The sequence below is a fragment of the Anopheles coustani genome, chromosome 3, assembly GCF_943734705.1.
Source record: "Anopheles coustani chromosome 3, idAnoCousDA_361_x.2, whole genome shotgun sequence".
Taxonomy (NCBI): Eukaryota; Metazoa; Arthropoda; class Insecta; order Diptera; family Culicidae; genus Anopheles; species Anopheles coustani.
The window spans coordinates 89,742,016-89,767,505 of record NC_071288.1 but is presented as its reverse complement, the minus strand read 5'-3'; the positions used below and the strand labels follow the sequence as shown (position 1 = coordinate 89,767,505).

The window sequence follows — 25,490 nt, the reverse complement described above, 5'->3', positions numbered from 1 at the left end:
ACCAAATTTAAATGATTTTTATTTCGAAAATCATTCGTTTCATTAGATTATTCTGTGATAGGCTTCAAAGAAGATTGAAAGGATGAGACATCGATTTTAATTTACAGCTCTTCAGACAATTATTAAATGAGCCACGTTCATTTTCTGGGGGTAAGCTTCCTAATGTGAACTTGGTCATGGTCCCATTTATGATATCGGAGGGCTCAAGTGATCAAAAATGCCAGAAGTGTGTGGTTGAAATTCAACAGACATCTAGATGGAAGAGAAAACAGTTTTTGCTAATAAAAGATTCACCTCAATTTCCGGCGATTGGCATTAAAAACCTTGTAGAAAATGTCAAATTTTTAAAATGAACTGTCAAAGTCCATGTAATAAAGGCGAATGGATGAGCCAAGCCAGGTTGGTTCATTGAGTAAGTTGAAGAAACGATTAAACTAAGATTAATTCAATAATACTTTTCATTTTTTGTTCGATTGCTGCTGCGATCTTAAACGGTATTTTTTGCCACTGAGTTAATCGATCTTCGTAGATGCAGCAAACTGGATAAGAATTGTATTTTGGAGTGAAAGTCTGCTTGATTACACCTGGTATACATTGGTGTTGGGGGACCTGCGGTGCAAACACACGAAAGTTGACTTCGCGCAAGCAGTTTGTTTGTTCGCGTCGCGTACCGTGGTTCGTGGAAGTGCAGCAGTCCCAGTCGTTCAAGTTGATAAAATGGGTCGCGAAATCGCCAGCTGAAACACCTCTACACGCAGGGTTCGTTCAAGTGTTCTTTTTCGCTTGCTGATATGACAACAGTAGGCGTAATCGTGATAAGAAAAACGAGGTACAGCCTACTTCCCCATGTCTGTTGTTATTTGCTTTCATTTGTTCCGTCTCCATCCGCGATCGCTTCCCCCTTCGTGCAGGATTGTGTTGTGGCATTCGTGCGTCGCCCCCGCACCATTGCATACCCGCTCGACGATGGTTCGTGGGGAAAATAATGTTCAACAGTGAAGGATGCAGTGAACCTGCATATTGACTGATCAAGCTTACCCCCTTCAACTTTGACCGAGTTTCAGCGCACCAACAGATACATCCGGTTATAGAAAATCGGGTGTGCAGTCAAGTGGCACAACGTCGGCGGGGAGCAGTTGTCTGCGTGTCCTCGGCAAAGCAAGAAAACGATTGTCATTTCGGTGCGATGCAAAAAAAAAAGAGAAACACAAATCATGGCACCGTGCAAAACCTTGTTCGATGTAATGTAACAAGCATGGATCGTTATGTCGGGGTTTTCTTCTGACTGCATACTGTGTTCCTTTGGTACAACAAATTAAAAGCATTTCGTTTTGTAAAAAATCTTTAACCAGACTTGAACACTCCCTTGCATCATTGTTGTTGTTGCGATTTGTTGTTCTCCTATTTGACAGTTCGGTATTCTCCCGAGATGTTGCACAAATGGCGAGAGGAAGAAGTAAGTTGCTATTTTTCGGTATGATTTCACAAATCACCATGAAAACAGTCTCCAAAAGAGCCTACTCGAACTTATTTGCAGTAGGTTTTAAACTTGCTGCCACAAAAGATCTTTACGAAGGTTTGTTCCGGAAGTCCAGTTGCATTTCTGTTGGTTACTATGACGATAGAGTGTTCTTGCACAAGAACGATGTAATAAAACATTGCAAATACAGTTCAACGTACGATGCAAAAAGGAGTGTCTCGCCTTCGCCGTTGTTAATTTGACCCTCCAAATAGGGCGATATTACGGTCCCGCACAGAGAAAGCGATCACGATGGAGAGAAAGAATTGAGAGTAAATGGGACTCGGCTGCTCGGTGCATCGTTAGTGCAATATTTTCATTTTTGTTTCTCCCCTTTTTTTCATTCCTAACTTCCGGTGGAAACAGTCTGGCTGCATCTGACTTTCCACCAATTCGTAGCGCCACTCGATGTGTGTGTATGCGTGTATGTGTACGTGTTGCAGAGGAAAATGAATGAAGTTTACTGAAAAGAAAATTTTGATGAAAAAGTGTGTGATTAAAACCGTGTGAGTAATTGGAGGAAAATCTTCGTGAATATGATTCACAAATGAAGAAATAGAGCGAGATAGTGCTTCGTTCGAAAGTGTAGTGTAGTTGTGTGTATATATTTTTTTAACATCAAGTGACTGCGTAGAGCGTGTTTTTTTGGGAAGTATTCCACAGGCTAGAAGTGGATTATTGGTTGTTCAGATCTACGATTCCCGCAAACGTGTACGTAAAAGTGCGGTCAGGAAAAAAATACACAGCCAAGGAATGACATCAGCTGCTGCTGCGGTTTCTGAGAAGGCATAAGAACAGGTGGCGAGTATAGAATCATCTCCGTGTTCGTTGTGTGAAAATCTTCGGTGCGTTGCTATTCATACATGCTTGCATCGTAGCAACCATCTTCCTTCGTCATGTCGTGATTCTTGAATCGCGCGAATCGTTACTACGTGTACAAAGTTAGTCGATTTTGGAGCACATTGTTTGCGGGGTGAGGCCGACGATGGATCCGTTTGGGGAAATGCAGTGTAACTTTAATACCGGTAACCACCAACCTGTCACCGACGCGGCAATGGCGGTCTCGACGGACGCACCCGCTTCGGTAAAACCCGCACAAGGGACGGCATCGGTGGCGAACACACCGACCACACCGAACGATCCGGAACAGCAGCAGGAGAAGACGGACTGCTCGCCGGAGAACTCGAAGAAGAGCGACAGTTCGCCGGAAGGTGACGGAAGCGATGCGTTTGGACGGTCGGAAACCCGCACTTCGGAGGCGACCGATTCCGTGTCGAAAAGCGTTTCACTGCAGGAAATGCTTAAAGCGAGTGGTGGCGCTGGCCGGAGTGTGAGTGAGGAACCTTCGTCGAAAGCCAGGACCGGCGACGACGATGCTCAGCTGATGGACTCGGTGCGGAATGCGTTTGCATTCACGATCGATTTTGGTGACGGTCGGAAGCCGGTCGATTCGCAGCGGCACGAGAAAATGTTGGAACGGTTTCAGGCCCGCCACAAGCGCGGTGTGTCACTCTCGAAGCTGGAATCGAGCTCTGGTGCGGTCACGTCATCGCCGTCCTCGGCACGGGCGCAGCCGGGAGCAACGCGAGCCCCGGCCAGTGTAAACCTTCCCCGGCGGAACAAGCCCCCCGGGTACGATGCGGGCGATCAGCAGCAGGCAATGGTGATGATAGACGATACAACGGGACGGCCGGTTGCGGTGAAAATGATGGAAAAGAACCAGCGTACGGTCGGTCGGGGTGAAGCGGCCACCAAGCGGCACAGTTGGAGTCCGCGAACGAGTATGACCGAGATGAGCGCCAGTGGACGACCACAGGAGGGCACACCAAAACCAAGCAGTAAAACTCCCTCGGCAAGTGGTGCTCGGTTCGCACCGAAATCGGCCACACTAGCCCTGGCCCTTGAGCAGCAACAGGTGGCTTCCCACCTCACTGGGAAAGATGCGTCCTACTCCAGCTCGGAGTTTAACACGGAAAGTCTCGACTCGTCGGGAGGAATTCCTTGTCTCGAGGCACCACTGGAGAACTTCCGCCCGCCAAAGAGGGATGGTGACGACGATGAGGAGGCGGTTAGTGAAACGGGCACGTACACGATCGATGGGGCTAATTATACGGAAGAACAGAAGGAGCGGATGAACATCGATCGGATTGGACCACTGCCACCCGAAATAGACCCCGTTCCGGCCGTTCCACCTACGGGAACGGCTGTACGTCCCACTGGATTCCGTGAGGAGCTGGAAGTGATTGACCTGGAGCGTACGATCCCCGGTGGGGGTGGAAGAAAAATCCCTCCATCCACCGGGAAGCCTCAACCAAATCAGCCACAGCAGGAACAACTTCCAACCGAAAAGCGTTTCCATAACATCCTGGAGGTTTCATACTTCCACGAACCGGCTGGGGTGCCGGTGGCGAACGATAAGAGTGTGACGGAACGCGCCAAAAGCAAGCAGTCCTACATCGAGAAGCTCAAGTCGCGAATGAAGCATATGACACTGAAAACGACCGGAAGTAGTACCGGAGGTGTTCGCTCTTCGGTCGACAAACTCGGTTTACACCAGCAACAGCATCAGGTGCTGATGGCACCAGAGTTGGACTCACCCGACCAGGGTACATTTACCTCCGTCACGACGAGTGGAATTCTGAGTCTGAAACCTACGCTTCCGGAGGGTGATCCCGTGCCGGGCGCACCCGCGGCAGCTCAAAGACGTCGTGGTAGTCTAACGAAGGCGCATATCGACAGCTCGGAGTACGTACAGGGGGTGGCCAAGCTGAACATCCATAGTAGTGTGTCGTCCGTGGTGGTACCTCCTACGCGCGAAGAACTAACAGCTAAGGTCTCCGCCGAGCAGGAGGACGCACAGGAAGAGGAAGAACTGAAGATACTCAACTGCTACACCGATTCGGAGAAGGCCCACCACGGTGGTAAGGGAAGGTCCGAGGCGAGCCCGGTCGGAAGTGGCCGACGGAAACACCACCATCAGCCCACATCCTCGGATGTGGCCGCCCTGACGTCGGTGGCGACGAAAAAAGACTGGATCCAGGAATGGGCGAAGAATGCCCGCGAGTACTCGAAATCGACAAGTCCGAAGGTGCACCCGCACGATCCGCCGCCCGCATCGACGGCATATGGCACCAATGTGGTACCGGCGTCAGGTGGGCACATGACACGCAGCTACGGGGATTACGATGGCGAACGGAACCCGCGCAACCGGAATCAGTTCGGGTACGATTTCGACATCGACCTAACGAAGAGTGACTACTACGAGGCGAAGAAGTACGAGGAGTTTGGCGACAATCTGGATCACCGGCAGCTGCAGCAGCAGCAGCAGCAGCGTCGTGGTGGCGCTAGCGCACGTAAACAATCGCAGCAAGCGTCCTCGCGCCATCCGGAATACACAGCCGGAGGTAGCGATCCGCTGGTATTTCGCCAGCAACCCTCGCAGCAGCAACCGCATCATCCAACCACACCGGATGACGATGCGTTCGCGCTGCCCTACGGGATGAACGAGTTTGCACGGACGGGATCGCGCGGCTCCACCCGGAGATATGGCAACAATCAGCAGCAAGCGCAGCATCCGTCGCCGGTGTCCGCGGCCGCCAAACCACCGATGAGTCCGAGTAAAATCCCGTCCCCGATCGGATCGATCGGTCGAGCTCGTAGCGTCAGTCGGAACCGGAGTCTACAGGGTAGCAATTCGGTGAGTAGATTCTTCATAGCTGATAGATCCTAATGGGCATCTTTCCGTTTTGGTACTTTTAAATATTCTTTTTATGGTTTACCTTATGAGCTTCACATTTCTTAAAATGCGACAAGAACTTGCCAAAATATTCGTAGTTAATCCTGGGAATTGAAGTTGTACCATTACTTTTGGAAACGCGTGTATTTGAGGTACCACAAAGGCAACCAACTTCTCATGCTGGTCACATTCGTCGCGCGAACTATGGTTCCCCCAAAAATGGCGCGGACTCGTTTCATTTCCGTCCCGCTCGCCGATGTTTATCGGCTGGTGAAAATGAAGTCACAATTTTTAGCCACACACTTACTTGCAAGACGGTCCCCCGAATTACTTTGGCTGGGGTTCAGCTATATTTTTTTTTGCTGTTGGTTTTTGTAACGGGAATTCATGAAATACGATATCCTAGTTCGTATCGCTATTTATTTATTTATTTCTATGCCACCCCACCATGTAATGTTGGTTGATTTCACGACCAACTTTGGGGACTTTGGGAACGACGGATCATTTGCGAATCGGGGACGCATTGCCGATGACTCAGTCACTGACGCTGGAAGTAGTAGGTTCGTCTGACACGGACAGGTGAATAGCGGCCACCCTCTCCAAGGCCATATGGGTTGGATTTGTCAGTGTTTGACTACATGTGCATGACGTAATGGCTTCGTTTGTAGAAACAAATAGTGTACATATTTGTACATGTATGACTGATTTTCTACATGTTGAGACTCACTTTAAAGGAACATAGTTTTGTATTTCTATATTTTTTATGTTTGAAATTTTTAAGTTTCAACGATTTTGCAATATTTACTCAAGGTTATTATTCACTTTTTCGTTTCAATATACCAGACACATGACTCATTAAATTGTAGCGGAAGGCTGTGGCTGTGCCTTGGAACAAATCCTGTCGCATTAAGGTGATCGGTTTCGGAACGCTTTCTCTTCGATCATTGAGGATCGATGGTCTTTGTTTTATAATCAATCTTTTCGAACACCTCGTTGAAAATATTTTTGAAACATTTAATAGAAAAATAGTAATATCTTTCTTTAATGAAAATCCGTTTTTATATCGATTGCGTTATCAAATGAGCATTTGATTTATCAACGTTGGAATGTCAAGAGACGTTTGTACACCTTTGATGACGTAGTACGGACACATTCCTCCCAAACAATTCCATACAAATGACGTCTCGAAAGGTGATGAATTTTTCGATTACTTGCTTCGCATGTGTTTGGAGCAGCATGGCTTCGAGCGTATACTACGTGTTTGCAGCTGAATGTGAACAAGAGTTGCCTCCTTTCTTTCGTTTTGCGTAGACGAAAAATGAAATAACATCCAGTCTGTGTGTTGATCGTGAATGGCATATTTTCGAGGGAGCATATTTCAATCAACTTGTTGTCTTGTCTTTATTCTACAGCAAAGAGGGAGTTACTTTCCCCTCGGACTTTGGGAAGAAAACCCTTCCACCCAACCGTTGATTTTCGTCTCATCTTTTCATTAAAACCTTTGCTTTTCGTCAATTCAATTATACCCACACTGATGAGATCATCGGCGTCCCTCCATTCGTGTGACGTTCGTGTTGTCCGTGCGCGCTTTGGAATAATGAAGATTTTTATAAATATCTCCGCGAGCACGATCACAAACGGAAAAAGAGATCCAAAGTCGACGACGAAAGGAAAACTCCAGTTTGGTCAAAATTCACGACCCTCTCGATCCCGATCTGTTTGCCATTTGAATGTTGAATGACTTTAAAATGACGGTTCATTCTAGTTGGCCAATTTCAATGGACCTAGTTCCCTGCCCGACATCACAAAACCCCCTTCGTCCGAAATGGTGTTCCGGTGGTTGCACCGCCCTGTTCCACTTCCGATTGGGTCGGAAAAATTGGGCTGCATCGGGATGGTGATGGATTATAAATTTCAACAAATTATAGGCAGACGATTTGCCTTGCCTTTCGTGGTGTTGGTTTTGTGTTTTTTTTCTCTTGCTTGTTTGGGTTGTGGAAATTTGTTTGACTAGCCGTGAGAAACCAGGGCAATGTGCGACTCGAGTTTCGCTTTCCACGGGGCTAAGCGGTTTTGAATTAAAATAGCTTCGAATGAAACAAGAAAAAAATAAATCAAATTTCCTTCTGCCCAGAGGCGAATACAGTGTAGGCTAATGCAGTTCACCCATTTTTGTCTTACATTCGTTTCTATTTGTGTGGTTTTTTTTACTTACAAATGTTCAGATGATTTTTCTTTTATTTTCCCATAAATTCTTTTAACATTTTCCCTTTACTAGCTCCCAATGTGTTTGTTTCAGTTTATGTATCACAATGAACATTCAAGTGTGATTGTTTCCATTTGGTTAACTATTGTTTGTGTTTTGGTTTTCTAATCTAAAGTTTACCACTTTCCAAAGTGCGTTTTTGCAATGTTTCGAATTGCTTTTCATAATATTTATGCTAAATTTTTCGATTAATCGTACGGTCATCCATCGCTTTTTCTCTAGTCTCTGTTCATTTTCCATTTTAAAATTCCCCCTTTTATTCAAGCTGATGCGATATTAACCGGCGAACAAAATAACACATGTTTATCGAGGTGTTTGCATTTTGATCGCTCGCCATGGTTGACGATCGTGCAAGTGGATGGATTTAGCTTGGCACATAAGCCGGCGCGAGGGGTGTCCGCAGATGGATGTTAGAAAAATATTGCGCCGCGATGCAGATTTTTGTTTGGAAATCAACAGGCTTGGTTAGGTTTTAGCTGTTTGAAGGGCTGTTTGGGGAAGAGTGGTTTAGTAGTATGGTGCGAAGCCGTGCGAATATGAAAATCATCGTCAAGACGTGCCTTACCCATTTGTTGATGCCACACTTTGGTTTGCGAAACGAAAAAAAGTAAACATCTCTGAAAAACCTACGAATGAAGAGGGAGGAAAATCACTCAAACCGGGGGAACTTTCTCCGGGTGGTTTTTCACCGTCTTTCTCTCTCTCTATTTCTTTCTCTTTCTCTTAGACATTTTATTCACCCCAATTAGTGGGCACCTTCGTGTGAGCATTTGTTTCTTGTTTTTACCACTTTTTTCCTGCACCGAAGTTCAACCATATACACGAATGCATCCAGAAATGCACGGGGGTTAACCTGTCTGCTCGGATCGGGACGGATCGGCGGCAGCGGGAGGAGGGAGGGTTTGTTTGCCAATTTCACGGAGGGAAACCAGAAAAGCGAACATCTTGTAATGACGTGTTTAGTTTGGTTTTGCCTTTTTTTCTTTTGTTTCATCTCCGTTCGCCCGATGTTTGGAAGGCGTCAGCGTAGAGGTGTAGAGGTAAACACGGTCACGAGTCCGGCGGATGAGTTTTCTCCTGTAGTACATTGCAAAGTCGACTCACCAAAGTTACATTCGCACCGAAACGATACTCTTTCCCTCCTTCCAACAAGCGGGTTTATTTTTAAAGCAGCGGTTGGTGAAAAAAAAAACATTCACGGACAAATGATTGTTGTTAACTGGTTGATCTCGTTCTAGCAGGACAAAGGTCTACGCCCCTAAATTGAATGGAAATGAAACAAGTGGATGAGGAACACATATGGGAAGATTGGAAAATTCGATCCGTCGAGATGATCGATCGATGAAAGCACGGCGGCTGCGTGTTCCTGTTCACCAACACTGCGAGCTCCCGGCAGAATTTGATTTTTACGAGGCATTCCAACATGTGTTGAAGGGATTTCATTCGTTTTTCATTGTTTTCAGCTGGTGAAATTATTTTCTTTTGTATCAATGGATTTTCTACAAACTTTTGGGACTTGTGTTTTTGTTTTGCTTTCTGCAACGGTGTTTGTGTTTCATTTCGTTTCATTGTCAATTGAAACTTAACAGTTTGTTTTCATTTGTTTCACTTCTTATTGTGTTTGATTTTCCAATTTGATGGATTTTGGAAGAGTTGTATTTTGAATTTTAGTTTTTAGTTACCACAAACACCATTTTTATTTATCATAAGCGTAACATTGTCTTCGTTTAAAAAGGGAATGGAATTGAACAGCCAAGCTCCAAGGTCGTGCGTGTTTGGAGTGGATGTTTCGAGGACCCCAGGGGCAACCTACAATCACCTCCCGTGTGGTGTGGTGTGAACTGATGTAGAACTGGACGAAACACGTTCCCTTTTGCACTGTCAATTCACGTTCTCGGTGCATCCGTTCGCGAGTTCGAGGTTGAGTTTGCAGTTAATTAATTACCATACTATACTTCACCGTACTTTACCGACCGCTCACTTTTATTTGGTTGCCCATTCTGCCCTTGGTATTGGAATTGATCGAACGAGAAGATGCATTCGATGCAGATTTGCATCGTAATGTGCCGGATATCACGACGTGAAAACAAACTTTTAAAATTCTTGTCCAACAGGAAATTTGTCTTTTTATTTATTCAGCATTTTAAAATTATTTTGGTTATGTTGAAACTGAAAGTAGAAAAAATAAATCACACTCCTAATCATATTCAAAGTTAAAAATACTCAACACCCAGACACCGGAGGTAATTTGTCATTGTTGCACCAAACCCGGGTTTGGTGTCTGGCCGGGACGGGAAAAGGTTTCCACCTATTTCTACCGGCGCCTTCCGGCCTCGGGTTTGTTTATGTATGTATGATGCTAGGTTGGCCAGGCACGGAAAGGACTAACACATATACATACAGCCATCCCTTGGTGTGCCGGAATTTGATCACTGTTCGCCCGACCGAGCGCCTTCTGATGGGCGAGGCCGGCTCACCTTCTCGTTCGTTCACCGCAGGGGTTTGCCAGAAATCGTTAAATTACCTGTTGCCGCCGCCATCCCTTCCCATTGGGGTCCTTACCTTTCGGCACATCCGTTTCCATAATTGTGTTTCCATATCCTTGGTGTCGAAGGGGACATACGGACTTTGTTGCGCCACCACAACGAGCGGGAGTGGCTTGTGATTGACATTCCGGAATATGGTGGACGATGGAATCCCGAACCAAAACAGCTCGGAGTCTAAAGAAGGGAGAGCTCACTGGTTCAAATGGAATACGGATACATTAATGGCCGATAAAGGCGATGCGACAAAACTGATTTGTTTATGAGATCTGGGGTTTTGATATTTTTTTTAGTATTTTTCAACGGATTGGAAAACCAACATGGAGATGTTAATGTTACGGTTTGATTCATTATTACTGTGGATTATTTATAATTTTTTAGCTTTTTAAAAGAACATATTATTCAGTGGGGGTGCCCATGGCGCAGCGGTAGCGCGAGGAAACACCACACCACAGGTGTGGGATCGAATCTCGAGTCTGGCACCCTCCGGTATTACGAACGGCTGACCACCGATCTATAATATACCGTCTTTCGGTCACACAAACTCTCTTCGGAGAGAGGCCTTGTCCCACTAGGGGATGTCGTGCCACATATAAAAAAAAAATTATTCAGTTGTCTTATGAGAAATGTGTTTTTCTTATCGGAGCAAGGTTCGAGACGAAATTAAGGCATTTATTAAGTTGATCTCAAGCCTTTTGCTTGCTTTCGCGATATAATCAAATTCGATGTTTAATGTTTGTGACGCACTTCATCTCAAATGATTCATTTCTCCGTCAACAAAAGAAGCTCGTTTCTCCGGGGCTTGTAACAAATGAGTTGAAATTTGTGAAATAACATATTAAACGGTTGTGCCATTCGCCGTTATCGCCATCTTCTCGTTTTTTCTCTCTCGGTCTCTCAATTGGCTGCTGTTGCATTATTCATGATGACTCATTTAAGCCGCATTTTGGTCGGAGGCCTGTGCTGGCTGTTGAACTCACCGACATCGGCGGAAATTATTATTACAAGCATCACCATCGTCTCATTTTTCCGTGTGGCATATTCCTTTCCTTAGGTTGTAAAGCTCATTAGACCGGACAAGGGGTGGCTTTGGTGAAGAAACAGCATATGTTGAATATTTTTACTTTTAAATCTACCACAACCTGTAGCTGTTGGTGGTGCTGTCAGTGCGGTGACCCGAGAGCACTCGAATGTGTCGAGGAAACCGTGTTTAGGTGGCCATCAAGTGACATGACATGCGAGAGCACGTCAAACGAAAGGAGCAACTTAGCCGACCATTACCACAGACACACAACAGTGAACACTTTTCAACACTTCTGCGAAAGTTTGCAAGAGAAAAAGTTGATTTTATGTTTACACACTTGTCTGCGATTGTCATTTATTTAATGTTATCAACTTAATGTAATAACAAGCTTCGAGTTGGATAAAGATCGAAAAAGTATTAATGATTGATCAATTAGTTTTTTCTCCGATATTATGCTGCAGATTTTTACAGATTATTTGCCGTAAACCTTAAACCCCAATCGGAGCTCATCACTCTCGTAAACCGACCGCCGTAACATGTGCGTGACGCCATCGTGTGGCCGATTTTCCGGTGCCGTTTTTCCACTCGTAACAAGGGGAATCCATTCGTTCTACATTAAACTGGATTTTGTGTTCCGCGACGAGAGCTCCGGTCCCCAGTGGGGAGGGGGAGGGCTGTGGGGTTGGGTATTGGTTGGGGGTAAGTAACCGGTGCATCCAACGGTACTGTTCCCTTTTTCGGAAAATACACAACCGGAGCACATGCTTGCACCGCGGCCCGGGGCGAGAGATTGTACGTTAACGGGGTATTTTTTTTTGTCTTCTGGATTTTCTGTTCCGAGCTCACAAACGTCAATGACGTTTCCTTCGGCACGATAGAACTGTTTTGTGTCGAAGAAAATTGTGTACACACACACGTTGGACAATTGTAGCAGTTTAACTGCACGAGAACCAATCCATCGGGTCGGGAAAACTATGGCCCAGAACATGGTCGACAAACGATGATATTGGCGATCGATCGTCGTATGAGAAGTAAAGTAGAGTCTTTGGGGAAGAAACTTGAAATGGAATCAACGACCAGTATGATTGTTCCTGGAAAGGAAAGTCGTTTTAGAGAAATTTAGGTTGATGCACAAGAATAAAATAAAGATGGGATGTAAAAAGATTTGGAGGGACTGCAAAACATGTTAATTTTAATTAATATCCAAAATGTTGTTTTAATAATTTCATTACGATATGACATTTTCTTTGGTATTTGCTACACTTTATTCACTATGCTTGTTGGAAAATTCGGTTTTAACTGTAATTTCTTACAACTTTTTTTATTCTTAAACTGTGCTACGCGGCGTTACACAGATAAACTGCTTTTTCTATGATTTTCCAACAGAACAGGCCCGACGGTTATCTGCTGCCCTTTTGTATAACCTTTTTCGCTCCTTATGTTGGACTTATTGATCATATTTCCGTCTGACTCCGAAGCCCTCGTTCACCTGTCAATTTAGCTCGCGATCACAAAGTTTACAATACTTACACTTACTATTTTACTTACTAGGAAATTAGTTTGGCATGGAGGACTGCTTTTCAAGTAGTGAAACTTTATTACTGTTGTTTATTTTCTTTACACCTTCCATCGGACGATACAGCTCTTTTCCCTTCTTTGACCGTTTTGTTTTCTTCCTAATTTTGTTCAAGTACGAAAGCATCATCGTACCGTATCGTATTCTCCCAACAAGCTGCGGGATGAATTTTACTTCCCATAAACGCTGGTCCATAAAACGTTCACCTCCACGGTTCCACGATCGTGAAAATCAAGATCACGATCAGCGGGGATGTTGGGGATGACACTGGCTGGCAGGGCGCAAAGATCGTGTCGGTTGCTCTTGGTCATGGTTTTCTGACTTTTGTCAATGTCGCTCTACACACGATGGGGGCAAGATGTGGAGTAAGAAATGGTGCCGAGTTCAAAATGCTGTTGAAACGGTCGTTGTGAGAAATTAGTGAGAGTGAATCGAGATGCACAGATACAAATGGTTGCTTAAAATGGAGATGAAAATTGCAGCTGCACAGGAAGGATGTGTTGTGCCAAAAAAGCGTTATTTGGGTTGTAGAGAATCTCCTCGTCCATTTGCCGGAAGCGCTCGATCCGGTTGGCCAAATTTGTGCAACTGACGCAGGTTTCCGTTTTTCCACCGTATGGTGTTTGGTGGGCTTTGGACGGACGTTTGCGAAATTGGATCCACTTTTTCTTCCAAATGAACTTTTACTACATTTATCTCAAGGAGAGCAATACTTGGAAATGGCTTTTTAAAAATATACAATGGTAAATTACTTCTCCCTAACAGGGTTTAATTGAATCTAATCGAGATAGCAAAGAAGTGGAATCTATCGTATCATAATTGCTCATCTCGTACAACCTACCAGTGCCTCCCGCTTCACATTCGGGTTGTAACAGGTTCGCGTCACGGTTTCATGCGCATCGCCTTAATTGTGCCGGGAGATCGGCTTGCGCATAGCAAAATCCAATCTCCGAACCCGGTTCGAGGGGGGTGTTGCCACATACACAGCGTCAGCTGGTGGATGGGATTAACCGGTGGCAGCACACGGACCGACGGAACGTTACGGTTATTCCGCCACTACCTAGCGGCACACTGATCTGATGTTTTAATTTTCGATGCATTGAAGTGATAAAAAGCAACGGTTACGGTTGAATTATTCAACGAGTAAAGGCTGAGGCAATACCACCTTGGGTCGGCTGTTGGGTTGAAGGGGGAAGGGGAGGACTTTTTCGCAAAAGCCACCGGAAAGACGACAGCAGTCCGACCCGAGTTGTTGTATCCGGCGCAAACGGGTTCGTTTCGTCTCTTCCAAAGACAAGAAATAGAAAAAAACGCCAAACCTAGTGAAAGTGAGTGAGTGTTTTATGATTGATGTAATCGAACGCCCACAACCTTCCCCCCCACCCCCCAGCATACACGGGGCGTGTAATGTGCGTGCGGAGAAGTTAATCCATCTGTTCGATTTGGTTGGAAAGTTATACAATGTTTTGTCGAACCACTTTCACCGCTGGAGATATTATTTATGATGACTTTTATGCTGGTGTTTAATTCGTGGTCGCATAAAGTTTATTACATTGGGGGAAATTAGTCTGCAAATCAAGTTTATCTGTAAACCTGTTGATGGGAATCCTGGAGTGTGTTACAATATGATACTTTTTGAAGAAATCTGGACTTCCTTTGCCTTCTTGGAATAAATAAAACCATTTTACTTCCTAACTCATGGATAATGATAATATGTTTGCTAGAACCTTCCATCTCATATCATTTCCAGTCAATAGACTTTCAGAATTATTACTGAGTGGATGAAGTATCACCGACATAAATAAAATATTCACCATCTCCTGGGAGAGCCTCCTGTTCGACGCTTGTCACGCACAACTGGTCGTAAAGAGTGATTTTTAGCTATCGCCAACTCCTCGTTCGAAACCTCACTCCTTTCCTCCTAGAATTGACGGTTTTTCTGGCGTGTGGCGTATGCCACAAGGTTGCACAGACTACCGTGGTAAAACCGGCGGGTTGACCGTGATGTAAACAACCGGTTAATGTGTCCCAATGCGCGACCGCAGGGCGTGTCTGTGCGCTTTGGGAAGCAGGGAGCTGGAAGAAAGGCGGCTCGAATCAGAGACGGCGAAGAGAATGAAAGTAAATATGCAAAGCACACACACACGCACGCACTGTTGCACCCTGCACGGTACATATATTCTTCCTACCGATGTCCGGATGTGCCCCACGGGTTGAGTCACACCGAGCCGAGAAGGCAGGACTTCGAGCCTCTACGAGACATTGTGTTCACCAGTTGATTCCGTGGCCTGAGTTCTCCTTGACCTGTCTCTGCGTGAATTCAGGTGAGCCGGAGATAATGACTTCAGTAGAAATCGAGTGGAGATTACTGTAAGTAAAAGGTCTCTGCGATGGACAACGTGTGGAACTGACCTCTTAACGAGATAAGCCACACAAAGGAACAAGTTATTCCTAACAGGAGTAGACGTTCTATTATTACAGATTATTTTGTTGAAGCTGGTTGCAATAAAATCTATCGTAGAATAACGCATTGAAAGGGTAGACAAGTATATTCTGCAGACAAAGACTCATTGGTAGGAGCGGAAAGAACTTCATTAGCATGGTTATGACTACCTAAGGCCTCAACCATGTCTGGTTCCTCGCATGTTTACGTTTCTAACCAGTAGTGTCTGGGATTTCGCATCGTTCGAACGCGTGGTAAAGTTCATCAAGCCTGACATTTACGATCTCAAGCCGGACGACGCTGGCGAATTCACTTCTCCTGGAAATATTTCTTGGATAGTCTACTCTCCGACACTGGGGAACCATTTCCACATCTCGGTAGGTTCGCTCCCTCCCCATCGGTGATTGGCATTGATTTATGTTGTGCACCCTGTTAATGACCATACGGAGCTGGTCCAGTGAGATCAGTATGGCCTCCATGGAAGGCGTTGCCTCCGATCGGAGCGATCACTACCAGCATTCGCCATGACTCATTCGTCCAAGCTGACGCAAGGTTTGGCAGCATCAGCCAAGCTTATCTGTCGAAATTATCAATTCCAGAGACTTGCAGCACTCTACCACCCAAAATGATTGAAACATTCTGTCTTGTTATCAAGCTTTGGTTTTACGGTTTTGTCTGTTTTCCTATTAGAGGAACCCATTTTTTACCTTAATCTTGGTTATAGAAGGCAGATTATCAGTCCTCCACCAGACTTAAGAAAGAGGTTGTCGATTCACGCAAATGTATAGTTCGACAATCAGAATGCTCAGCATGGATCTCTTGTGTTTCTGATGAATGCTACATTTCACTTTCTTCGAGGAGCTGCATTATTTTATGGTAACTTCTCCTAAATGACGGTAACTTTTATGAATGGATTACAGTTTCCCATAACGTTTCGTTTGTTGGGAGCAATCGTTTTGAAAAACAATCATAAAATGAAACAAATACAGCCACACCTCCTTCTGTCGGTCTTTGTTTGTTTGAAAAAGCAAACCAACCCGGGTGGTTCAAGTGTCGCGTTTCGCATTCTTATCTCACGGCACAAACATTGAAATGGGCAGGCATTATTACTGCCCTGGACTTACATTTATGTTGTCTTTTGTGCACGTGTCGGTTGACGGACGTGATTTATAGTAAAAAATATCTGACTGTTTTTGTGATACTCAAACTCAGGAGGAGCTCTAAGTTCGTTCGTTCCTTCCCTTGTGGAAGTGATTTTTCTTCCTTGTTCCGGATACATTTTTCGCATCGGTTTTCCGGTTGAAAACTCCCCGAAAGACGATGTAGTAATTAACGCAGTCGAGTGGTTTGTTTGCCCAATGGTTTTCTGCCTCAGTAAGATTCAATTTTCGCAGCCCTTTGACACAACCGTGTATTAAAGTTTGTGAACTGTCGTGGCGAGAGGACGACGGTAGATTTTCCAATCAATACCCTTCGATTTTCTTTTCCCCACTGTTTTCATCCATTGGTTGATTTTCCCCCCGAGTGAACGTGCACGTTAACCTACGCTCACGACGGTTTCAATGTTTTTGTTTTTTGTCTAGTCTAATGCAGCAATTCCCTCTTGAATTGGTTACTTGCTCAGTCCTCGGCAAGTCTCGATGGATGGTGACAACATTTGATTTTCGCTTTGCTTATGTAACCGTACTTCCGTACGGGGGAAAAACTGGACTAACTGTTGAATGAAAACCAATTAAAAGCTGCAGTAGACTCAGGGAGATCTCGCATTAAATTGTAGTTCGTTCGTCTAGGATTGGTTCCCGATAATTATAGATCCGTCAAATCATCAGTTTCGCTTCGCTGGAGTGAGAGAAAACAGATCGTGTGATTACTAAAACATTGCTAAATTGTTCCTCACTCCATTAGCAAGTCCACTTGTTTAGTTTCCTGAACGAAACTTGATGATTTAAACTCGTTTATCGTTTTTTCATCATCTGCTGTAAATTCTATTTCTCTTTCAACACATGCCATCCTAAATGGGTGCAGGATTAGTTTCCAAATTGTTCTAAGGTGTGAAAATTAATAATCCAGTGTGATAAAAGCAACTTCCGTCGCGTTAAGCAGTAGGATGGCACGCTGAAGGGAGTAAAAAAATGAGTTGCTAATTAAAACAAACCGCTCTGCTAAGCTTCCGTGGGCTGAAACGGTCCCCTCCCACGTTGCGATCGTTAACCGACCCCCAATTAAACGTTTAGCACTACCGGATCTTGAGTGGCTTTCATAAAATGCCAAGGAAACCCGAAGGGCGGACGTGGAAAGAATGCATAAAAGTGCATCTTTTCGTGTGGCTCGTGAGAGATTTATTTTAGGCGCTCGTTCCATTACATCCGACCACAGAAGGAAGCGTGAAGAAGATGCCTCTCGAACACCTCGAACTATGGCAGGGCAATTAACGAGCGCTGGTTGGGAAACTGGGGCCCAAAAGGTTTCGGCAAACATCCGGAAATGGGCAGAACGGAAACGATTCCACCATCATTCGAGGGCTGAAGATGCGGAAGAGCGTTTGCGTTTGGAAACGACATTTTGCTGTCGATGATAAGCCTCTCCTATACAAGCCGACGAGGAAGTGGAATAATTTCTGGTGGTTTTTAAATGAGAGCGAACAATTCCAACATATTTGCATTCCCCGCACCTTTGTCGGTATGTTTTGTCGATTTGTTCGAACTGCAACTCGATGCGAACTCGCTGGGAGGGTTTACTTCAACCGCAACCCATCGTTACTTCCATCTCGGCGTAGGGTTCAAGGCTGTCGCATCGTGTCTCGTGGCATTGGAGCATTAAGCTGAACGTATAAAGATGTGATGGTGGGTGTATCTGCCTGCATATGCCGCCCTTTTTGTAAAGCACGATATTATTTATGAAAGGTTGGTACAAAAACATCCACACACACAGTGTTCGTTGAAGAAGTTTTAAAATGGAAAACAAGCTTAACACCAATTGTTTTGTTCGAAACTGCCTCTTGAAACTATCGCTCTTAGTGTCCTCTAATTCCTACGTTGTGATTTATTTCAAAATAGTAAATGCGTGCTTTTCGTGCCACTATACAAAAGCAAGAGAGTGTTACCATACAGAAAAAAATTAATCTAGCCTGCTGCGTTGGTAAAAAATTGCACCCCTGAAACGCTGTCAAGAAACGCCTACTCGAATCTACTCGTTACAAATTTACACAACCAGCCGTTCCGTTCTGAACACCAATCACACTCAGTTTGAAGGTTTTTCTTCAGTCACTCTTATCAATTCAAAAAAAAAAAATGTAACCAATTAAAAGTTGCAACAATTTTATTAGTGGATTTGTTTTACAGTAACAAGAAACAAAAACATGATAGAGTATTACATTTTGACTTTAAAAAAATCTCTTGACAACACTTTAAGACTACAACAATAGAACTGTAAAGCTCTTGTACTTCACGGCATCGATACGACCTTCTTCATGCTGAAGAACCATCTTTGATGCTTCATAAAGAAACATTGTCCATCCATGATCCTCTCTTCCTGAGAGACCACTGTGTCGTGTGGTGGGGATCTCAAGGGATGGATCATGTATAGGACTGTGTCTGATAAAAGTGTCGCCAGCCACTACCGTAAATGTCAAGGTCGACCCATTCCGAGGGGTGGCCTTCAATGGTCCCTCAAGAGCCTTCGGGTGGTATGTTCCCTCATTACGATGACAGATTTGATGCGCCAATGTCTGCGATGGCGTCGAAGGTCCTCCTCCGTTGTCAGAGTACGCGCGCGCGCGAGAAAGTCAGAATCCGAAGGTGATAATGGGTGTTTCATGTAAATTCAATACCGTGTGGCATATGGGTACCATAAATGGAAGTACTATCGGCGGACGATGAGGAGGTGTGCTGAAATATGGTTATTTTTTGGTTGGTTGGGACTTTATTATCCGCGGGTTGAATAAATTAATGTTTCAAGAATGGCGTGGATGAAGCGAGGACCATATGAGGAAAGATTTATCGTAAAAGGATAGCATTCCGCTGGATGCTTATGGATTGATACTCACAACAAATTATGACACTCTTACTTTAATGCTCAACCCAAGTGCCAAGGTCAACGCCATATATGACGCCATGTTTTACACGCCGAAGGTTAATATGGTAGTGTTTTTATTAATAGAATAGACAGCCCGAAAGAGAAGGATAATCCTTGAGTTTTATTAATGTCACTGGTGTCAAAATATACACTTCAAATTTAGAACCAGAACTCTGAAATATTGATGACCACTGTGGCCTTTTACTCCACCGACAACCGTTTGATCAAGTTTAGGTGAACGTTTAGGTGAACATTAATTAAAGTTTGCACCCGGTCGAATGCGTGCCGAAGGGAAAGATTGGCCGCGGTTGTTTAGATCGACCTCTACCAGCATATGTTGAGATTTAAAGGACAACCTTCCCTTTTGAACGCGTTCTTTTTACCGCCAGTAGAGTGTATGCGCCTTTGGGTTGGTTTGGATGAAGGTTAATGATTTTAATTGCCTCTATCAAGCGGGAGTAGCTTGTCCGGCCAAACCGGTTGGCTCAAAATTCATGTTTAGTAATCGAAGGTTAAAGTCCTAAAGCTGTTGGCAGCATGCTGTGTACAGCTGAAAGGTTTCATAATTTATGCACTTTCAATTATCCGGCGGGAACGGAACATTAGAGGATGTGGAAATGAACTCGCACTAATGTGTATAATGCTTCCGGCTGGTAGTAAATATTATCGAATACCGCATACCAACCACATCACCTGCTGCGGGCAACTACTTACCGAGCGTGATGAGTGAAATGGAATCGGAGATCGGAGGAAAGACTAATACTTTCCACTGGTTTGTTTGTACACGATGATACGGTGGCATTTATTTTGGCAGCGAAGTGGATAGGATTTCCCCGGGTGTGAACATGCCATCGCATCATTTCGTTGGCACCTTTGGTTGGTTGAAGTGAAAATATTTGGGGTTAGATTGTACCTCCTAGTACGGTACACGGGTGGTGTGAATTGTAAATGAGAAGTTTCAAATTTTCATGGTCCGCAATCGCCCCCGGGGTGTGTTGTGTTCCGTCTCCCTAACTTTTCGTTGGCTTGAGTCCCGCCTGTTCATGCTGGCGCAAGGTTTCCTCCGAATGTCGGGCGAGGAAGGAAGGGAGAAGGGTACAGCATCCGCCAGCGGATATCGTCAGTGTGTCTAGGCCACCCCGGTCTCGACTGTTTGGCTGGTTTGGCCGAGTAGTGCGGTGGGTTATTTATAGGAAAATCTGACACGGACTGGCATCCCCCCCCACCCGAACCTGCTCGGAGGTAGAACTCCAACAGGAGGGCGCACATTGCATTGGCATTTGCTGGTTTTGGATTCGCATCTGTGACTGGTAGCCTTGAGCCAAAGCAATAGAGTTTTGGATGCTCGTATGCATGAGCTGCTCGTGCACACGTGTTTTCGCTCGGTAGTAAATATATAACCTTGGGGATGAGTCGCGCAAAATGGGACAGAGAACGATGCACCAACACAAATTATGTAACATTAAAAAGTGAGAGGGACTGCGGGAAATGTTTTGTTGTTTAGATCTCTCCTTCTTCTACAAGCTGTTCCTAACATGTCATGTTTTGTTTGTTGTTTCGTTGTAGGATCTCTCCGGTAATGAGACGGAAATGTATCTCCTCAAGACTGCGGCCGCCATCTCGACGCTCCAGAATCTACAGCGGCGCAACTCGCTGCGCAACAGCTCCTCACATCACTCATCCAGCCCGCTAAGTCCGGCTTCGCGCAAGCTTTCCCCCAAAGTATCCCCCATGAATTCACTACACTCGCCAATTCACTCACCATCGGCGTCGTATCAGCATGAGAAGGCCTACAATAACTATGGCGAGGGTGTCGGCAACTCACCGCTCTACTCACCACAGCATCATCCGCGCGGTAACCTGCAGCACCATCAGCTCCATCAAAACATTGGTGGAGTCGGTCACAAGAGGAACCATTCGCTCGATTCCGGAACGCCGGATCCGCTGGCATCGCCCGGGGCCGGTTACAACATGTCCAACGGAGCCACCGGTCATATGGTGAAGAGTGCAAACGCCAACACTAGCCCCAAGCTGGACTACAAGATGAGGCACCATACGCGCCACAATTCGTACGAAGGTGTGATGGCGTCGTTGCCACCGAAACCGGTCAAGTGCTTCCAGCAGTACGATCCTTCGGGTGCTCCGGTGGTCGGGTACTATGGTGGTGAGAGCGAACTTGTGGTGGGCGATGACGTGGACATGGATGTGCTGGTGGGAGATGGTCAGGATTACGACGAGGACTTTGAGGACGACATCGACGATGACGATGAGCAAGAGGAGGAGGAACTGGACCAGCAGGAGCTTCATCGAAGGGCGGCAGGGCTGGTGGACATAACCTCTATTAACGATCATGCAATGCCGCGACCAAGGGCGATGTCATTGGGCCCTCGACGAACACCCCAACAGCAGCAGCAGCAGCATCAACCACAGCAACATCACATTATATCATCCTCCACAGGTGCCAAACAGCAAGGGACCACCGCCGCAGGGCAGCAGCGGGATACGGTCGCAATGAAGAATGTCACTAATCGTGGCCAGAAAACGCATCCTCAACAGCAGCAGCAGCAACATCTTACATCACCGATCAAGCGGTCGAGCTCGTTTTCGGTTAAACCGAATGTCATGAAACCGGCTACACCGACCTTGTCAGCGAAGGCCACCGGTGGTGGTGTTAATGGACGGACGGCGGCGGCGGCGGGTGGTGGTGGCTCAAAGATTCAAAAGTCTGCCAGTAGTACCAGCTTCAAGAAGATGATCGGAGCGCTAGATAACGGTGTGCAGCCGCAACAGTATCATCATCACGCGGTGCAACCGCCCCACCATCGGCATCAGCTGGTGATGGACCCGAACTACCCGGACGAGCTGATGCTGTACATAAACGACGGTGATGACGACGGCTTGCAGATGCACGGTGGGGGAGCGGATCGGCGCCATCAGCAGCAGGGTTATTCGTCTAGCTCGCTTACGGACGAGGACGACGATGGTGGGGAGTTGGATGACGAGGAGCTGGAAGAAGGTGGACGCGCGGGCAAGGAACCGCTGACAAACACACGCTACAACAAGACGTTCCTGATGCGCATGGAACAAAACAAGAAAATCGCGGCCGGTTCGGGGGCACCAGCGGCAGCAGGTGGAGCAGCTGCGGCTAGTGGTTCGAAGCAGAGTGGTGGCGCTGCGGCTTGCCCTAACACACCGGAGCTTCCACGGCGTGCGGTGCAAGTGCGGAGTGGAGTGTCCTTGGGGCACGGACGGGACCGTGCTTCAATGCCACGCGATTCCAGCCTCAATCGGATGAAGCAGGATCTGATGCTGCGAAAAAGTAGCACCGGCCGGGAGATGCTGCTCGGCAAGGGTCAGCAGCAGTCTACCCAGTCGATTCAGTCCACCACTTCGTCGACGGCAGCCGCCGGTGGTGGTGGTAAGGTGCAACCGAAGTATCTGGACATTTCGAAATACAAATCCTCCAATGCGGCCAACTTCCTCAAGAAGGATGAATCGAAAAGCTACCTCGTCCGGCAGGAGGGGGGTGGTGTGCGTAAGAGCCCGAGCAGTGCGTCCGTGTCGTCGGCCCTCAGTCGGGCCGATCCGACTCGCATGAGCGCCCGGAGTATCAAGTCGGCCGGTAGTACCGCCAGCAAGTCGAGTGGTAGTGCTGGTCCGGCCGGGGCAAATAAAAAGGATCGTAAGTGCTACCATTTGAAACTAAAAAGTGTACAAACAATAACGCTCTTCGTTTGATTTTAGCTGTGAAAATTGCGAAGGAACAAGAGCTCGAGATGTGGCGCCGCCGAGCGAGCTACGATCCGATGAAGGCTGCCCTCGAGGGCAAAAAGAAACAGCTGGAAGAATCGAGACGGCTGGCGATGCAACAGCAGCAGCTTCAGCAGCATCAGCCGCAGCATTCGGATCGCCAAAGTAAATCGAACGAAAGGTTTGCTACGCTTGATGCTTCTCTCACTACACTATCTTCCTGTTGTAACTTCTATTCCTATGTCCTATCCCTTTCCTCCTTTCGTATGACTGTCGTTACCTGTAGAATAAGTATTCAATCTATCTTCTCCTGTTTCTAAGGTTTCAATTACCTTTTTTGGCAGATGAATTCTTTTGATTATTGTTTACAAAATTGAAAAAAAGTAATCGTCCGTGGTATCTCAAGCTATACTTTCCTACCCTTATGTTTTGTATGTGTTTCTCTCTATGATGTTCAACTGCACAAAGCACTGCAGCGATGATGCTATTATCGTGTTTAAACCTTACCTGTGGGTGTATATTTTGAGTGAGATTTGCTTATCATTTCTAAACGCTTAGCTGTTCGATGTCCCCGACGCGTTCATCGATCAATTGTCATTGTGTCCCTGGCCGTGGCACAAACTCTGCAGCCTATTTCCTACTTCCCCTTTTTTTTACGACGGTACCTTGACTAGCTCGCCGTGACCGATAAGGTGCGACGTTTTATCTTGTTTTGGTTGCATCAGTCCAAACAATCTATCTTCATTCCACGCTTTTGGGCCCTTACCACAATGCCAGTATTTTATCAAAACGTTTGTCTTTCGTGTGGATAGTTTCAACTTGCCGCCCTTATCTTGAGTCTGCAAAGATGCACAGACCCCGTATGCCGTCTTGGGCATGAGGTAGTTTGATAGCGTTACATACCTCTTTAGGTGCGTTAAATTCTTTTGATATCTTTCCCAATAGAATCTAGGTGGGAGTAGGTCAGGTGGAAGGTATTACCGCTAGCTTATTCATGCTCCGTGTGTTAGTGTGTTGTGCTTAAGATAAATCGAGTAACATTGACCTTCGTGTGTAAAATGGAGGTGTACTGGACGATTTTCATTTGTTGAGTTGTTTTTGTGTGTAAATAAATGCTTTCATGGCAGGTTGGTTACGAATTTGACAGTCGCTTTGGGTGATTGAAACAAAGTGAGATGAATATTATCAGACATAAACGACATTAAATATCAAGAATGATTATGATTATCCTCCAATTACGATGTTCGTTTCGATTACCGTGAATAATAACTTCTTCTTGAATTCTCTTACATTCAAGCTCCGTTCTAAGATCCCAATCGTATCACAGTGGCGTCGGCAACGTTGGCGGTCAGCAACGCCTCTATCAAGGCACCGTCGGTAACAGCAGCAACGTAAATCTTCGCGGAGCCTACAACCAGACGCTTGGGGACGAGCTTCCGTCGGACGATGGTGACAGCAATAACCGGTGGACGTTGACATCGACTGAGTCTAGTGAGGATCTGGAAGGAGAGTTGCATTACATCAATTGAGGCGCCACGGGCATCCTGGTATTTCTAATACTAACAGCGTCCGAGTCCGAGTGGCACAAGTGCATGGATCAAAGCGGAAGTAGCACATGCGCATAAAGCTTTTTAAGATTTTATTTTAAAATAACCTCTCCCAAGCTTTATGTCCTACGTGGAGCTTTAGAAAACGCAAACTACCCGCCTAAAGCTTTTTTTATCAGAAAAACCAGAGCAGGTGAAAGAAATCAGAACAGAAAATGTAGTGAGGACCCTAAATTAAATGATACCGGCTTAAAGACCGGTACTTCTTTGGCCAATTCGTATTGCAATGAGTGAAAAAAAAAAATTAGACACCATGGAGTAGACGAAAGATCTGGAGGAAATCGGTTGACGCACCGTCAACTGAAGCGCGTTATGATTGTAGATATCGTTAGGTCTCATTACGTTGTACGTTTAGGTTGGGAACAAGAAGTTTAAGTTTTCATGATTTCACTAAGGTAATACATATTGTTTAGTGTAGTTCCAGTCTTTATTACAATCCGTCCGGATAGATGATGGTGTAACTGTTTCATCCATCCGACCACGTTTCCTTTGGTCATTTGTGTATTCTTTTCATGCCTTATATTATCCTTAGGACAAGCCGATAGTTTGCTATAGAAAATCAAGCGACCTTACGTAGAGGAACGAACGAAACAAAAAACAAACCAGCACTCTAGTGTGCGCACTAGAATTTTGCGAATATAGGGCGACACCCTAGTGACGATCATTTCCGCTTGTTTAGTTGCGCACTAAAAAGTAGTAATGGAAATGGTACGAGAAAGAGGACGGGAAGAAGTTGAACGACAAACGAAGCAAAAGTTAGAGTAAACAACTGATGATCGAAGAGCCAAACGATGATGATGGTGGGGGGCGATAATTTGAAACGGTGGTGTTGTACCGACGGTGCTTGCACCTAGAGAAACGATCGTTCCTTCTGCAAAACGTTTGTAAAGTTTACATCGATTTCAGCACTATGAGTATATGGTTTAGGAAAAAAACAACAAAGTATTTTGCA

At 45.6% G+C, this 25,490-nt stretch overlaps 1 protein-coding gene across 1 annotated transcript; it reads left to right on the top strand.

Moving 5' to 3' along the window:
- Window positions 1–776: 776 nt before the first annotated feature.
- On the top strand, window positions 777–24,672 carry LOC131261397 (uncharacterized). The gene is made up of 5 exons (XM_058263421.1): window positions 777–829; window positions 1,886–5,216; window positions 20,748–22,863; window positions 22,926–23,112; window positions 24,229–24,672. The coding sequence occupies exons 2-5, from the start codon at window positions 2,505–2,507 to the stop codon at window positions 24,458–24,460; spliced, it is 5,247 nt and encodes a 1,748-aa protein (XP_058119404.1). The 5' UTR covers window positions 777–829; window positions 1,886–2,504; the 3' UTR covers window positions 24,461–24,672.
- The last annotated feature ends 818 nt before the right edge of the window (window positions 24,673–25,490 follow it).

What these genes read in the sequence shown, in the direction of transcription:
- LOC131261397 (XM_058263421.1), top strand. Translation starts at nt 2,505, where the DNA reads ATGGATCCGTTTGGGGAAATGCAGTGTAACTTTAATACCGGTAACCAC. An exon ending in CGGGGCAAATAAAAAGGATC is followed by an intron (nt 22,864 to 22,925) that starts GTAAGTGCTACC and finishes GTTTGATTTTAG; the next exon opens with CTGTGAAAATTGCGAAGGAA. An exon ending in CAAAGTAAATCGAACGAAAG is followed by an intron (nt 23,113 to 24,228) that starts GTTTGCTACGCT and finishes CTTACATTCAAG; the next exon opens with CTCCGTTCTAAGATCCCAAT.